The 15,792-nt window shown below is 58.0% G+C and overlaps 5 protein-coding genes across 5 annotated transcripts; 3 read left to right on the forward strand and 2 right to left on the reverse strand.

Annotated features, from left to right (window-relative positions):
* Window positions 1-2,860: 2,860 nt before the first annotated feature.
* BKCO1_2900023 (branched-chain-amino-acid aminotransferase) lies at window positions 2,861-4,177 on the reverse strand (the record flags this gene model as incomplete). The annotated part of the gene is made up of 1 exon (XM_020273780.1): window positions 2,861-4,177. The coding sequence occupies one exon, from the start codon at window positions 4,175-4,177 to the stop codon at window positions 2,861-2,863; it is 1,317 nt and encodes a 438-aa protein (XP_020129793.1).
* Window positions 4,178-5,961: 1,784 nt separating this feature from the next.
* BKCO1_2900024 (vacuolar membrane pq loop repeat protein) lies at window positions 5,962-7,034 on the reverse strand (the record flags this gene model as incomplete). Its single annotated transcript, XM_020273781.1, has 3 exons — window positions 5,962-6,108; window positions 6,161-6,850; window positions 6,939-7,034. The coding sequence occupies 3 exons, from the start codon at window positions 7,032-7,034 to the stop codon at window positions 5,962-5,964; spliced, it is 933 nt and encodes a 310-aa protein (XP_020129786.1).
* Window positions 7,035-7,746: 712 nt separating this feature from the next.
* BKCO1_2900025 (uncharacterized protein) lies at window positions 7,747-8,685 on the forward strand (the record flags this gene model as incomplete). The annotated part of the gene is made up of 1 exon (XM_020273782.1): window positions 7,747-8,685. The coding sequence occupies one exon, from the start codon at window positions 7,747-7,749 to the stop codon at window positions 8,683-8,685; it is 939 nt and encodes a 312-aa protein (XP_020129787.1).
* Window positions 8,686-10,128: 1,443 nt separating this feature from the next.
* Window positions 10,129-11,370, forward strand: BKCO1_2900026 (neurofilament medium polypeptide protein; the record flags this gene model as incomplete). Its single annotated transcript, XM_020273783.1, has 4 exons — window positions 10,129-10,254; window positions 10,530-10,589; window positions 10,721-10,781; window positions 10,835-11,370. 4 exons carry the CDS (start codon window positions 10,129-10,131, stop codon window positions 11,368-11,370), a joined length of 783 nt encoding a protein of 260 aa, XP_020129788.1.
* A 740-nt stretch (window positions 11,371-12,110) lies between these two features.
* On the forward strand, window positions 12,111-15,495 carry BKCO1_2900027 (atp-dependent rna helicase dob1; the record flags this gene model as incomplete). The annotated part of the gene is made up of 4 exons (XM_020273784.1): window positions 12,111-12,836; window positions 12,888-12,978; window positions 13,033-15,256; window positions 15,315-15,495. The coding sequence occupies 4 exons, from the start codon at window positions 12,111-12,113 to the stop codon at window positions 15,493-15,495; spliced, it is 3,222 nt and encodes a 1,073-aa protein (XP_020129789.1).
* Between the last annotated feature and the right edge of the window lie 297 nt (window positions 15,496-15,792).

The raw sequence follows: 15,792 nt of genomic DNA on the forward strand, positions 1-15,792 counted from the left end.
GCGACCGAGGGGATTTGAATTCGTGTGGTGGTTGCGATTGTATGTGTTGCCAGGTGATTAATGATGAGCAGCGACAACGACTGGAAAAGATGCTCAGCATCATCATCATCATCATCATCGTCGAGAGATGACGAAGTGCATGTCCGGTTAGACCTCAGTCTGAGAGCATGATAGCTTCGTCTGCCAACTGCAACATCGGGAGGGTGAACGACGGTGTTGTATCTTGAGCCAACGATGCCTCTACAATGGTGTATCGGGGACCTCGTATAGAGAAAGCAGGCAGAACACTTTTATAGAGGGCCGGCCGGTACTTGCTCTGGAAATAAAGTCCGGCGCCATGTAATGAGGGACACACTGGCACGGGGTGCGAGGTTTTGATCGAGCGATGAGGGGTCAGCAGAGCAGGAGTCCTCCGTCATGAGTACACATGATCATTGCCTGCAGTATTCACCCAGAAGGTGCTTTCATGGCAATATCGGCAGGTGTAAGTCAGCCCAGATAATACAGAAGATATCCGCTGCGTGGCCATTGGCACCTGTTGTCCTGTGTATTCCTTGTCCTAAATGGCATCGACTGAATGTACAGAGGGTGTTGCATCTGATAGCCAGCGCGGAAGATGGCAGGGCCCTACAACATAGCGCAAATTTGCCTTGGTTTCTTAATTATTATTATCTTACGGAATAATGGAAAAAAGATCGTGCCATGTAGTTGAAGCTATCGTCCAGATGTAGATGTTTATTTATCAGTCAACCTTCACGCAGTCGTTGCGGCGTCAAGTCCAGAAGGGAAAAAGGAAAACAACTCAGCGTAAGAAGCGCGCCACACCCGGCAAAAAGCACCGACGAACGCTATTCGCATGCATGAATGCATGTGTTCAGGCACATGGAACCCCAGCCAGCCGGCCAGCCGGCGGCGGCGCCGTGAAGCCTAAACAAGTGAAACACAGCCCGTCAAAGGCATCGATCTCAAGTTTCAGCCCCACCGGGTGGATGCCAGACAAGATGAATGAAAGGCAGTTTCACCTCGAGGGGCTAGGGTGAGGACAGCGCATCATGAGCGGAAATACGGTTGTCGTCGTCGTTGTCGCTCTAGACCATGGGCTTTTTGCATGCATGTAGGGAAGTAACTCGCCTATGAGACCAGTGCTATTAATAACCTTTGCGTCAAAGACCCACCACCCACGCACCCGGGGACGATACCACACTGACGGGTCAATGGAAGAGGGGAAAGAAAAAAGAGACAACGAAAGGAAGGGGGAAAACCAGCAGCAGCCATGCATCCCACCAGGCCCGAGGCCAGTGCGGTGTATACATGTAGACCGTCGACTTCCTTCGAACCAATAGTCCGGGAGCAAGTCACGGAGCGCACCACCCTCCTTTCGTGGGAAGAGCAGGCTACCTACCTGTCGGCCGCAAGCGTCGGTCGTCGGGGGCAACAAAGGGAAAGAGACAAGGCCTGAGTGTCAAGTTCGAACGTCGCAATCAGTCTTCTGGTTGACCTCCCGGCATGCTAACCACGGATGCGGGAAGCGGGCAGCCTAAAGGGAAGGGGAATTTCCAATCGGGGGGCCTTGTGGGAGGGGAGGGGATCAAGGCGGAGGGGCCGGGGGTTGGGGGTGGTGGGTGTGGGTTGCCACGCGCGCGATGCGCCGCGTGTGGCGGCATGATACGTGCGTTTCTTGGGCTTTGAGGTCTGGTACCGGCGGCGCTCAGGTACCGGTCGATTACTGCGAATGGTTAGAGCGGTGGACAATAGGCTTTTGGATTCAATATCTCGGGGGGGCCGGCGCGGCGCCCGGCGGATGGTCGATGTGCGTGTATCCAGCGGACCGAGGCTATGGTGTCGTGGGCAATTCCCGCCGTGGATAATGCTCCTGTCGGCCGTGTTGGGGAAGTGTGATGGAGGGAAAGAGCGGTACGGCGGACGTCAGTTTCCCGGGTGGGTGTGCAGCGCGACGGGCAAGGGCAAACGTGTGTGGCGCATCCCACGTGCCGCGGCAGGGACAGGCGTGGTCAGAGGAATATGGCAGGTCAGCAGGCTCGGGCGGCGGGTTAGCGGTTGGGACAGGCGGTGACGGGGTATAAAAACGGCTTGGTAGCGAAGGAAGGGACGGCGCCATGTGGGGGATGAGGCGTAGCGGCAACCACGGCTGGACGGTGAGAAATGGAGTCACCGCTGCACATTGTTTTTCCCAACTCAACCGTGGGGCGGCACGACGCGCACACTTGGCCCGCGAACCACGGTTGCGCGGTCGCTGACATGCATCGCCAGCAGGGGCACGCAGGAGAGCAGCCGTGTGCTGTTCCGTCCCGCAGCAGCGCAGTTGCCCGATGCGGATGTCCCGGCGGAGGGACCCGCGCAGGGCACATCTCCAGTCGATGCTATTTCTGGCCGAGCCCCTCACTGCTGGGATGATCAGACTGAAACGCACCGCGCTGGCCGTGTTGCTCGAACGGTCCGGATGCTGCGTCCAAGTGTACCGTGGGTGCTGTCCCGGCGAGTGACACAAGCTGCATCTGCAGAGCTCCCCCCAGCCAACCATCGAATGGCCGAGGCCGGAGAGCGCGCCCGGCCATGCGCTTCTGGAATTGGCTGCATTGATTTCTTGCATGGCGCTAAAAGGCATCACCTTGCAGCTGCAGGGCCAATCCCTCTAACCACTTCGGCTCATTCACCTGCCGTGTGGCTCACGACGTGATGAGATTCCAGGTCAGAATAATGTCCAGAAATCCAGAAATCCATAGCACATGCTGCTGCTGACCAGGCCTTCTAGTCTACAACGACCACTTTTTAACGCCGGCTTCCCAGACCTGCAAAAGAACAATCATTAATCTCCTTCCACCTCCTCCCAGCTCCAACATCAAGCCTCGACGCCCTCGTCGGGCACGACGCGAGCCCACTCGTGGCTCTCCTTGCCGTACATGATGTTGCGCAACCAAGTCTTGATGACGTGCGCGTACTTGCCCGTCTCGCCCGCCGCGAGCGGCACCTCGATGTCCTTGCCGCGGAAGTGAATCAAGCCCACGGGCGCGATGAAGAAGGCGGTGCCGGCCGCAAACGCCTCGACGAGCCTCCCCTCGGCCGCCGCCTCCTCCACCTCGGCCATGGTGAACTTGCGCTCCACAATCTCCAGCCCCTCGAGCGTCTCCTCGGCGGCGTCGGCGCCCGCCCACCCGCCGCTGCCCGCCAGCCGCGTGCGCGCGAGCTCCAGCACCGAGCGCCGCGTCACGCCGTCGAGGATGATGCGGTCGTCGAGCGGCGCCGTGACGAGCTGGAGCTTGTTGTTGTCGCTGCCCCCAGCGCGCCAGACGACGAAGAAGTTGGACGCGCCGGCCTCGGTGACGAGCGAGTCGGGCCCGAGCAGCCAGAGGATCTGGTCGAAGCCGCGGGCGCGCGCCTCGCCCTGCGCGATGAGGCTGGGCCCGTAGTTGGCGCCGAGCTTGGCGTAGCCGAAGCCGCCCGGCCAGGCGCGCACCATGTCGTCGCGCGAGGCCAGCAGCTTGAGCCCCGGCGTGGCGAGCGACCCCGTCGGCTTGTCGAGGTTGGGGAAGTTGCAGATGATGACGTACAGCAGCGCGCGCTTGGGCACGTTGACCCCGAGCGCCTCGTCGTCGGCGATGAAGGTCGGCCGGATGTAGAGGAACTGCCCCGCCCGCGAGCCCGCCGGCAGCCACTTGGGCCCGTCGACCGCGCAGAGCTTGGCGACGAGCGTCTCCAGCTCCGCCGGGTCGAAGGGAGGGAGCGAGATGCGGTTGGCCGACGTGAGGAGTCGCGCGGCGTTGCGGTCGGGCCGGAAGAGGCGCAGCTTGCCGTCGAAGCCGCGGTACAGCTTCATGCCCTCGAAGCACTCGGTGGCGTAGTGCAGGCAGGATGCCGTCGGCATCAGCGAGAGCGGCCCGTACGGCTTGAGCTCCGGCGTGTGCCAGCCGTAGTCCGCCGTCCACGACACGGTGATCATGTGGTCGGTGCACACCTTTTGCGCCAGCACCTCGGGCGAGTTGGGCTCCGGGACGGGGCGCGGCGCCGTGGTGAAGGTGGTGGTGAGCTTGGAGGCATCGAGTTTGGCCAGCTCGGGTCCGTTGGAGGCGCTGGACGGCGGGTGCTCGACGATGTGGTGCTCAATGCCCGCCTCGGTCAGGCCGGAGACGGTGGTGGGGTTGACGGCCGAGGGAGACATGGTCGGCGTCTGGTATGAGGTCTGCGGTATCGGTAGGAGCAGGGGGGGAAGACTGGGGATCGGAAAGGGATCGATCACAACTCAGAGCGCTGCGAGACACGGCCAATTGGACAGTGGGCTGGATAAAAAAAAAATAATCGACCGCAGATGAGAAGAGACGAGGTTCAGAGAGAGTGTTTTATACCTGCGTGACAGAGCTCCACTTGCAACCGGGGAAGAGTGACTCTTATCTAAGGCGCGGAATGCGGCTAGGGCGAGCATAGGGCGCGCCAACAAACGACAACGGGTCAGCGACACCGGTCTTCCTCGCGAGTTGGGGCGCTTGAGCCGGCAAATGGCCGGCCGCATTGCCCCTGTGACTGCAGGGCCGAGTGCAGTTGCGGCTCAATGGCTGAAGACGCGGCGGTGGCGGCCTGCAGATTCAGATCAAAAGTTGCCCCATGAGAAAATTGCGACTGCTACAGACCCCAAGCAAAATGTGGCCGCTTGTGCGTGGCATTTCGCTAGCCCCGATGGGCCACCACATGATTGTGCTCTCGCTCACCGAAGGGTGAGAATTACGTCTAAACCCGAGTCTAGCCGAGCCGACAATATCCAGAGGGAGCCTCAGTCTGCTTCAGTCTGCTTCACTTTCTCTTCGGTCCATTCGGTTGCCGACGTCTTGAAGAAACTTCCGTCACGTTTGGTATGTACGGTGCGCGCAGGAGGACGCAAAAGTGACCAAATATACTCTCCTCCTCAGCGTTTTGCTGTTCAGATCCATGAACCCCAATGACGTCTTGCTCGGACATGCAACCGAGGCTCGGAGACTTCCCCACATTGCGGGAAGCTGAGGTTTATTTGGTCTGTGGTCTATCCCTTGGTGCCATTACATAATCTACTCCTGGACGACGTTGCATCGTCATTGGCTGCCACCTCTTTAGCCTTTCTTTTCTCTTTGCTGCTTTCCATCCCTCTCTAAACAAACGAAAGTGGTGTTATTTTACGGACCCAGCTCTTCTTGGACACGCATCACAGAACCTAAACCCGAGTGCCGGTTCACGACAGGCCAAGGTTACCAATGATCATAGACCGGACCAATACCCGCTTATCCGCAACATGGCCTGTCCTGGCGGTGAAAGACGGAGTAAGGAGCGATATCGGATGGACAAGTATCTCTGGAGTCACTTGTGCTACAAGCGACTTGGATTGTCTGCCCTCATGGTGAGTCATTGGTGATTTTCCGATAGTGATGACTTGGCACCACACCGAGATGTAGTCCTACATGGAATGAAGAAGCTCCGAGAGAGACAACCTATCAAGTTGGCACAGGGGGGCAGGGTACGAGTGATAAAAGTGGAATTCAGTTGCTACAAACGGCGGGGTGAGCTAAATTGGTCCAGCACCCTGGGCCCGGATCAACACGTTGACGCCAGGGTACAGCCGTTGCCATGCAACAGCAAAACAAGTATAGTGCACAGCCCCCATGATGTAATGACCCGCTCCTAAATCCAGTCCCTGACCGCAGACAACAATTTTAGCTTGCTCAAAGAATGTATAATGACTACTCTCTACAGCTGATCTAGTTCTCCTGTAAAAGACAAACAATAACTTTTTTTTAACCCTCCTTGAATCAACCCCAACGCCGAGCACCCCCACATCCCATGCATGATGTATAATACAGCGAGTACCGCGAGAGATTGTTCGTACCCTTGTGCCGGATTCTCCAGGCGGGTATCCTCATCTTTCCGTTGTCCATTGCCGTTTTCCTGTTATCGATGCCCGTCTATCCATAAGTCACGAAATTATACGGCTGCAGACTGCTGGGACTTGTCGCCGTAGAGGCGGAACTGGAAAAAGATGGTGACGTCTTCGACCATTGTTCCCAGCGAGCCAATCAGCCACGGCAGGTTGATCAAGAAATACTCCTTTTCGAGAGAGTGAAACAGGATCTAGGAAACGTCAGTGCAAGAGCTCGTGGTCCATGCGCCGGTGGTGACTTACCCCCATGCCATACGTCAGGTTGCCCAGCAGGGACAGCAGGAAAAATAACAAGGACAGACCCTCGCAGGACTGCTCCCGCCAGTTCTTGTAGATCTGCGGCAGGCGAGCACCGAGGTAACACACGGCGCTGGCGTAACCCAGGACCTGAGCGCCCGGAGCAATCTCCTCGTTGCCAGCTCCGGCATCAACGGGAGTGGGTCTCCACACCCCCGTAGCCCAAGCGACGGCCCAACCGACGGCACCTGCCAGGCACACGCCCAGAATGCTCAGCGTGTTCTTCTTCCACTCCGAGGCACCGCCCTCTTCCTCGGCAATGCCCGTCAATGCGTCGACGTGGCCTGCGCTGTCCCTGCGACGGGAGGCGGCGCTGGAACGACGGCGCGAGCCGGGCAGGCCCAAGTTGTCGCTGTCCCGGCGGCCCAGGAGCGGCTGCTCCACGCTGTCGCGCGACGAAGCCTCGGACACCTTGCGCACGCGGCGAGCGTTTCGGATGTTGTAGTACAGGCATTGGGCGATCAGGACGAGATCGGCGAAACAGAAGTATACAGCGAGAGCTACCACGGTGGGCACCAGGCCAGCCCAGGCGGCGCCGATGAGGTTGGTGATGTCACCGACGAACCAGACGGCGAGGAAGGCAATGGAGATTCCATCGGCCGAGCCCTGCTTGTAGTTCTCGACCAGTTGGGGAACCTGGGGAATGGGCAGTCAGCTCGATAGTTTTTTTTTAGGCGCTGGAACGCATAAGAATTCGAGGAGCAAGTATCGGCATTGCACATACCAGAAGGAAGATCCAAGCGGCTAGCGAGATGGAGCCGAAGACGCCGCTCAGGGCCTCTTGGGTAGTGAGCGACGCGTCGAGCATTGTCGCGGCCATACTGTCGGCGAGGGTGGATTGTAGTTGTGTAATAGGTCGCGTGCTGAGAAATCAGTCGGCGCGCATTGCTGGAGCTTCAGGCACGGCAGCTGTAGGCGCGGCGGGCAGGCAGAATTTGCTGATGACAGCAGCCGGGCACGCCACCTGCATGCGGCAGCGCCAGCAGCCGGCGTCCGAGGCAGGCGCTAGTGAGGCGCCAACAGGGCGGTGGAGGGCCGCCGGTCGGCCTGGAAGCCTGAGATCCGCGCTGAGCAACGCCTGCAGCGTCACACGCCGGCGCAGGTGGCCTCGCTGCTCCCTTGGGGTTCACCCGGCGCCGCTCTGGCCAACGGGCGACAGAGGCGTGCGCTATTTCTGGCCTAGCCCTACCACCCTCGCGGTCGCGGTCTCGTGTCCACGCCTTTTCCTCCCGCACACCTCATTCAATAACTGCCTACCGTCCCTTCGTTGTGCCGTCAACTGTTCTCTCGCTCACCCCCACGCCTCTCGCTCAACCATTTCGCATCACTCAGCACCCGCTTCGGCCGTTTCGCACCGCTCGCCCCATCGTTGCCACGAGACAGACGCGTAATCCGCATTCAGGCCTCTCTCCTTTCCACGCTTGGACCTTGCGATCGCTGCAACTCAGGGCCCAGCTTGGCACCGCAGCTTTTCATCTGCTCAACTACCACCACCGCCCGCACATCCTCATCGCTCATCCTCCACATCAAACATGAGAGGCTTTTCGGCCCTCTTCCTGGCCCTGTGCCTGCTGTGCACCTTTGCTGCCGCCAACTTCCCCGTCGACGCCGAGGACTATGCCCTAGGCTTCTTCCACCGCAGACAAGACGGCTCTGCATCCGCACCCGGCACGCCCGACGCCACAACTGCAGCGACCTCGACTCAAGCCACCACCAGCGCAGAGCCCACGTCATCCTCCAGCACCCCTTCTGCAACCTCCGAGGAGACTACCACCGCTGCTGCCGCCACCACCACTACCGCCGAGACCTCTGCTGCCCCCTCCAACACGGCCGTTACCACGACCGCCTCTGTGCCCGCTTCGTCCGCCGCTGCCGGCACGACTCAGACCGACACGGCTGTCGTCACCACCACCGGTGCTTCTTCCGCTGCTGCTGGCACCACTGCCACCGCAGGCGGCTCCTCGGCCACCAGCTCGGCCTCTTCTGCGAAGACTACGTCGAAGACGACCTACACGTCTGCGCTGGTCGCTAGCTCCACCGAGGCATTCACCACCACCATCGTCACCGTCACCAATGGCCAGTCTGCAACCCTCACCAGCACCGGCAGCACCACGCGCGTGTCAACCACCGGCTATTCCACGGTCACCAGCGCTGCCGTCCTGAACAACGACAGCTCGAGCTCGGGCAGCTCTGGCATGAGCTCGAGCACCAAGAAGATCATCGGTGGTGTCGTTGGTGGTGTTGGTGGCGCCATTGTGCTCGGCGCTCTTGCCATTGTTGCATGGCGCATCTGGGGCCGCAAGAAGAACCAGGTCGACGACGAGGACGACTACACGCTGGCTGGCAGCAACGCTCACCAGCCGCTCAACACGGAGAAGCGCAACAGCAGCTCGCCCAACGACATGTTCAACCGCACGCTCGAGCAGCACCACACGCCTGGTGGCCGCGTCAACGCCGCAGCAAACTTCTAAGAGTCCCAACTGGCTGCCGTTTACGAGCATCACGATTGAATTAGTCTTGCATTGCAGTGGAGTTGGATTTTTTTTCTCACGGGCCGCCTTGAAGCGGTGGTCCTTGCTTCTTTCATATAATCTCGCGTTTACAGCCACATCCGATCCAACGCGATGCGGATTCTTGTTTTCATTGTTCCATTCACGAGGTGCATACGTAGCATGTGACGGCTACACGTCAAACAAGGAGATATTTGTTGAAAAGAATGATTTTAGTATGGGATCATGGGATCCGTTAGAAAGGCAGCATACCCCTTCCTCTTTCCTTGTCGGGTTGTTTCACCCGTCTCTCATCTAGGAGGTTTGCTTGATTTAGCAGGAAGATATTCGGCGGGCTTAGCCGCACGAACTGTACAGTCCCTTATCAAATAGCAGTACGTAGACAGCGGCGATTATGATCGCCATTCTTAATGCTCGAACGTCATAGCAAAACCATGACAACAAGGCAGTGACGAAAGCGACTCATGGCATGCTGGGGCTGTGCAGCTGAGATATTGCGTTGTGACAAGGAGGGTCGCGTACGCGGTTTCAGCGGTGTCTCAAAGGCTGGTGACGAGCTACCATTCGCAGCGGCTGCGACGCGCTCGGTGGACACCACACCACGTCTTGATTGGCGGTTGCCTTCTCCACCTGGAGCCCGACTTGTTCTCTCGCCGATTCCCATTTTGCCGGCCGGCATGAACGGCCGCCCTGCCCATCAATCTTGCGCTCTGTTCTCTTTTCTCGACTTTCCCCCCAGTGCAAACACTTTGCACGCTTCTGGCCTCGCCGCCGCTCGCCGTCAGCTTATCCGAGTCAGCAGCCCGCAGCTGCTTGTGCTTTTTTGTTACCGACCGACCCAACAGGCCAGACCCACCGCCGCGCTTGCGCGCCCTGTCGATCTTCTGTCTCACCCTCAGCTTACCGGCCGCCAACCGAACCCGAGCCAGGGACGCCCCGCTGCGGAGGACGACGACGACGACTACGACGACGACGACGACGACGACGAACAAACGATGCTTTCCCCAACTCCCAGATAGACAGATTCGAGAAGGAAGCAACAAGAGAAAGAAAAAAAAAGAAGGCGTCTCCGTCACTCCATACATTCCAATCCCCCCAACGGCACATCGAAAGCAGGCCCTGTCGAAACCGGGGGAGGGAATTGAGAGAAAGAGAAGGAAGGGGAAAGAAGTTAAAAAAAAAAAAAGGAAAATGCGGATACCACCACCTCCAATCGCACGGACGACGACGCTTTCACCACCACCGAGCCCGCGTCCCGGCCGCCGCCCAGCCTCAGCGAGGAGGACGGCGGGGAGGACGGCGGCATTGCTGCTGCTGCCGCCGCTGCTGCTGCTTTTGTCGTTAATGGCACCGTCGTTATGCGGCGCTGGCGCCGCGGCGGTTGGCAGAGACGTGCGTCATCTCATGCTGGTGCGCCAGTCGTCGGATGACTTGCAGACGTTTGGGGAGGCGCTTGGCGGGAAGAGCGCGGCGGCGATTGTGGATTCAGGGGATGGAGAGAGGGTTTTTATGGTTGATGGGGATACTTTTGTGAGTGACTGGCTCTTTGCTCTTTTTTTTTTTTGGTTCTTTCTGAGGTGTGGGGTGGTGGGGATTTTTTTTTTCTGGGTGGCTTGTTAGATGAGTGAGAATAACGGACACGAACGGATGAGGGTCTTTCTGGGGTTTGGCATGTGAGGTCGGGTCAACGGTGCTCCCGATTGGCGGCCGTTGCCAAGAGTTGGGTGGTGGAGATGAATAGCGTGGAGGCGGAGAGGAACGAGGGCGGAGTTTGAGGGAGTGGATTTGCTAACATTGGGCCATAGAACTCCTTCCAGGAAGCTGCGCAACGGACGTGCGATAATCAGTTTAACGACTGTGCAGATGTAAGTGCCAAGTCCCTCAACTTTTTTTTTCTTCCGTTTAGTACCTTCAATCCTACTCTTGGAGAACGGTTCGACCGTATCCCCAAAGATCGGGAAAACTAGAAACATTACTAAGCCCATATCCTACGTAGGCCGCGAATGCGCAAGGGAATAAAGGTGACTTTACTGTGGACGACTGCAATACACAAAAATGTAAGCACCTACGCTTGTGACGACCTTGCTGTTTCGACGCTAATTCCTTACAGCGAATTGCCAATCGGCTCAGAGTTCTGCATCGATAACGACCTTTGGTGCCGTGGCACAGCAGACTGCCGTATCCACATCATCATCTTCCTCTTCCTCTTCGTCGTCATCATCATCATCTTCTTCCTCATCGTCGTCTTCATCCTCTTCATCTTCGTCTTCCTCAACCACATCCACCTCTGCTACCGAAGTTGAAGCCTCCACCTCGGCTCCTGAAGTCGAAGCTACCACCTCGGCGCCGCCACCTCCTCCGCCCCCGCCCCCTCAGACAACTACTTCTGCCGCTCCTGAGACCACCACGTCCGAGGCACCGGAAACTACCGCCGCTGCCGCTCCGGACACCAGCAGTGAGTCGAGTGTCGAAAGCGTACCGCCACCCAGCACCACGGCCGAGGAGGCGGAGCCGACGACAACAGCTGCTCCAGCCGCCGCCACTTCTGCAGAGGAAACGACAGCGAGCGCAACACCAACGGGAACGATAAACATCGGGCCGGATCCCGCGTTCCCTGAATTCGATTTGATCTGCGACGAGCTCTGAGAGCCCGCGCAGGACTTCCCATCCTCGTACTATATTTCTTTCATGTATCCCTACAATGTGGCTTTGGCGTTGAGGAGCAGGAGGGACGAGGCACTTTGGAAATTTCACGTTCTCAAGAGCATATCGAGCATGGTCATTGAAAAGATATTAAAACTTGAAGTGTGGTGTTGGACCAGTGCGAGTCTGTCGACGAAGCGCGGGCCAAATGAAGGCGTATCTTCTGGACAGAGTAGCCGAGGACTAGGAGAAAAAACTGAACACCCGGCCTCCCGGAAGCTCCTACGACCGTGCATGATCAATGACGCTTATGAAAATTAAGGTGGTTGTGGGCCTGAGGATTTCGCAAAGCATGGCAAACGCGAAGCTTGTGGATAGATGAATTGCCATTGAATATCAAACAGAAGCGGTGGTAATGGTGTGTAGGCTCGGCGCTGTTTTCCTGGGACGCACAGAGGAGCAAAACATTTCTGTCGTCGCCATTGTGCGACTGTGATAGTTACCAGAAGTCGGAAACGACTCCGATGGCGTGGTGAGAGACACGAGTGGCCAGCTACGTCAAGCAGCCAAGGCGGCGGAATGTCGGAGCGCGCCGCGGGCATCGCCGATTGGCTGCCCCGTCCAATCAAGCCAAGTGCGAGGGCGATCGGCCGCGCGGGCGGTCTACGTCCAAGCGCAAAAGTTGGTTGAACAATTCTGGCGAAGACAACTCCGCTCTCCAGGCGCGTTTCCACCACACCGCCATGGATGAGCTCTTCGACGTTTTCGAAGGGCAGCCGGGCCCTGCCCAGGACCCGCCGCCCAAGCAGCCCAAGAAAAACAAAAAGAGACAGGCCAACGGCGATGTCAAGGCCGCCGCCGACGAACCCGCCAACGATGCCACCATGAGCGACGCTCCGCCGCCCGCCCAGGACGCTGCTGCTGCTGCTGCTGCTGCTGCCGGCGGCGCCGATGCGAAAACCATTGCGAAACGCCTTCGCCGCGATGAGCCCGATCCCGTCGTCACCGATAGCTTCGAGACGGAGCAGTCACGCGAGGTCGCCGCCGCCGCCGGTCTGCAGGCCCAGAAGGATGGCGCCGCCGTTGTGCTGTCTCACCAGGTCAGGCACCAGGTCGCGCTGCCCCCGGATTACGACTACATTCCTATCTCCGAGCACGTCGCCCCCGAGAAGCCCGCGCGCGAGTATCCTTTCAAGCTGGATCCTTTCCAGCAGGTCTCGGTCTACTCCATCCAGCGCAATGAGAGTGTGCTCGTGTCGGCCCACACGTCCGCTGGCAAAACCGTCGTCGCCGAGTATGCCATTGCGCACTGTCTCAAGAACAACCAGAGGGTCATTTACACGAGTCCGATCAAGGCCCTCAGCAACCAAAAGTATCGCGAGTTCATGGCAGACTTTGGCGACGTCGGTCTCATGACTGGAGATGTCACCATCAATCCTACTGCGACCTGTCTGGTCATGACTACCGAGGTACGTCGGCGAACTTGACACACGATGATCTAAAATGCTGACCGTCAGCAGATTCTGCGCTCTATGCTGTACAGAGGTTCCGAGATTATGCGCGAAGTTGCCTGGGTCATCTTTGACGAGGTCCATTACATGCGCGACAAATGTACGTCACATTGGCTTGCTGAGGACCTGCTACATCAATACTGACTTGCAACAGCTCGTGGTGTCGTCTGGGAGGAAACCATCATTCTTCTCCCCGACAAGGTCCGCTATGTCTTTCTCTCCGCCACCATTCCTAACGCCATGCAATTTGCCGAGTGGATTGTCAAGACCCATAATCAGCCGTGTCACGTCGTCTACACCGACTTCCGACCCACTCCTCTCCAACACTATTTCTTCCCTGCTGGCGCCGATGGCATACACTTGGTTGTGGATGAGAAGGGTGTCTTCAGAGAGGAAAACTTCCAGAAGGCTATGCAAACCATCTCGGACAAGGCTGGAGACGACCCGGCCGACGCCATGGCAAAGCGCAAGGGTAGAGGCAAGGACAAAAAGCTCAACAAGGGCGGCCAAAAGGGACCCTCGGACATCTACAAGATCGTCAAGATGATCATGATGAAGAACTACAACCCCGTCATCGTATTCAGCTTCAGCAAGAGGGAGTGCGAGAACCTCGCCCTCCAGATGAGCACGCTTTCCTTCAACGAGGAGTCCGAGAAGCTGCTGGTTACAAAGGTGTTCAGCAGCGCCATTGAATCCCTCAGCGAGCAGGACAGGGAGCTTCCGCAGATCCAGCACTTGCTGCCGCTTTTGAAGCGCGGCATTGGTGTACATCACTCCGGTCTCCTGCCCATTCTCAAGGAGACCATCGAAATCCTCTTCCAGGAAGGTCTGATCAAGGTCCTCTTCGCGACCGAGACTTTCTCCATCGGTCTGAACATGCCCGCCAAGACTGTCGTTTTCACGAGCGTCCGCAAGTTCGACGGTGTGTCCCAACGTTGGGTGACGCCGTCCGAGTTCATTCAGATGTCTGGTCGTGCCGGAAGACGTGGTCTTGATGACCGTGGTATTGTCATCATGATGATCGACGAGAAGATGGAGCCCACTGTTGCAAAGGAGATTGTGCGCGGTGAGCAAGACAAGCTCAACTCCGCCTTCTACCTGAGCTACAACATGATTCTGAACCTTATGCGTGTTGAGGGCATTTCTCCCGAATTCATGCTCGAACGTTGCTTCTTCCAATTCCAGAACACTGCAAGCGTTTCTGGTCTCGAGAAGCACCTGAGCGAGCTGGAACAGACGAAGGCGCTCATAGCAATCGCCGATGAGAGCAGTATCCGCGACTACTACGACCTGAGACAACAGCTCAACCAGTACACCCGGGACATGCGGGACGTCATCACCCATCCGAACTACTGTTTGCAGTACATGCAGTCGGGTCGTCTTGTGCGCATCAAACACAAGGACTTCGACTTCGGTTGGGGTGCAGTCGTAAACTTCACGCCCCGCAAGCCTGCCAAGGGCCAGAAAGCTGCCGACATCTCCCCTCAGCAGTCGTACGTCATCGACGTGCTGATCCAGGTTGCAAACGATGTGACTTTCGCCCCGCAACTCAGCCAGGAGTTGCCTCAGGGTGTGAGGCCGCCTGGACCTGGCGAGAAGGGCAAGATGGAAGTCGTGCCGGTGTTGCTATCGTGCATCGAATCAATTGGACATCTGCGCATCTTCCTGCCGCCCGACCTCAAGTCTGCAGACCAGAGGACCTCGGTCCGCAAGGCTCTTGAGGAGGTCAAGAGGAGGTTCCCCGACGGCATTGCCATTCTTGACCCCATTGAGAACATGGGCATCACGGATGACGGCTTCAAGAAGCTGTTGCGCAAGATTGAGGTTCTCGAGTCTCGGTTATTGTCCAATCCGCTGCACAACTCACCCAGATTACCGGATCTGTACGACCAGTATGCAGGCAAGGTTGAGCTTGGCAACAAGATCAAGGAGGTCAAGAAGCAGATCAACAACGCCCTCTCCGTCATACAGCTGGACGAGCTGAAGTGCCGCAAGCGTGTGCTCAGGCGCCTGGGTTTCATCAACGAGGCAGACGTTGTCCAGCTCAAGGCCAGAGTGGCGTGTGAGATCAGCACCGGCGACGAGCTTGTGCTGAGCGAACTGCTTTTCAACGGCTTCTTCAACGAGCTCACTCCCGAGCAGTGCGCTTCTGCTCTGAGCTGCTTCATCTTCGAAGAGAAGAGCAACGAGACGCCGACGCTGAGAGGAGAGCTGGCGAAGCCTTTCCGTGACATCCAGGCTCAGGCACGCATTATCGCGAAGGTTTCTCAGGAGAGCAAGCTGGCGGTCAACGAGGACGAGTATGTCGATGGCTTCAAATATCAGCTCATGGAGGTCGTCTTCGCATGGTCCAAGGGCGCAACCTTTGCAGAGATCTGGTAAGTCTTCGCCACCAACCCGGGCCATATAGATGCCGGCGGCTAACGAGCATGACAGCAAAATGACGGACGTCTACGAGGGCAGCCTGATCCGGCTCTTCCGCCGTCTCGAGGAGCTGCTGCGGCAGATTGCACAGGGCGCCAAGGTCATGGGCAACAACGATCTCGAGCAGAAGTTCGAGAAGGCGCTCGAGGCGATCAGGAGAGATCTGGTGGCTGCACAGTCCTTGTACTTGTAAGCAGTGAATGCCATGCGGCTAGCTTGAGTCAAAGGGAGTGCGAGCACGGGGCTGGGGCGTGGTGCATGTTCAGCGAGTGGCATTGCGGCGGCGTTGGGTGTTCGGCTGAGCTCAATTGCAGGATCCGCTTTGGGCGTTAACCTTAGATAGTCGAACGTGGCTTGCTTGTTTGTTTGGCCAAAAGCAGTGTTTTCAGGATAGTAATGGATGCAAAGCAGCGCGGCGCGGGGATGGCCGGCGTTGCGCCCGAGTGGCGCACAGCAGCACGTGTGCAGAATCTGCTCCAGCGTGACAGCA

The sequence above is a fragment of the Diplodia corticola genome (assembly GCF_001883845.1).
Source record: "Diplodia corticola strain CBS 112549 chromosome Unknown scaffold29, whole genome shotgun sequence".
NCBI lineage: Eukaryota > Fungi > Ascomycota > Dothideomycetes > Botryosphaeriales > Botryosphaeriaceae > Diplodia > Diplodia corticola.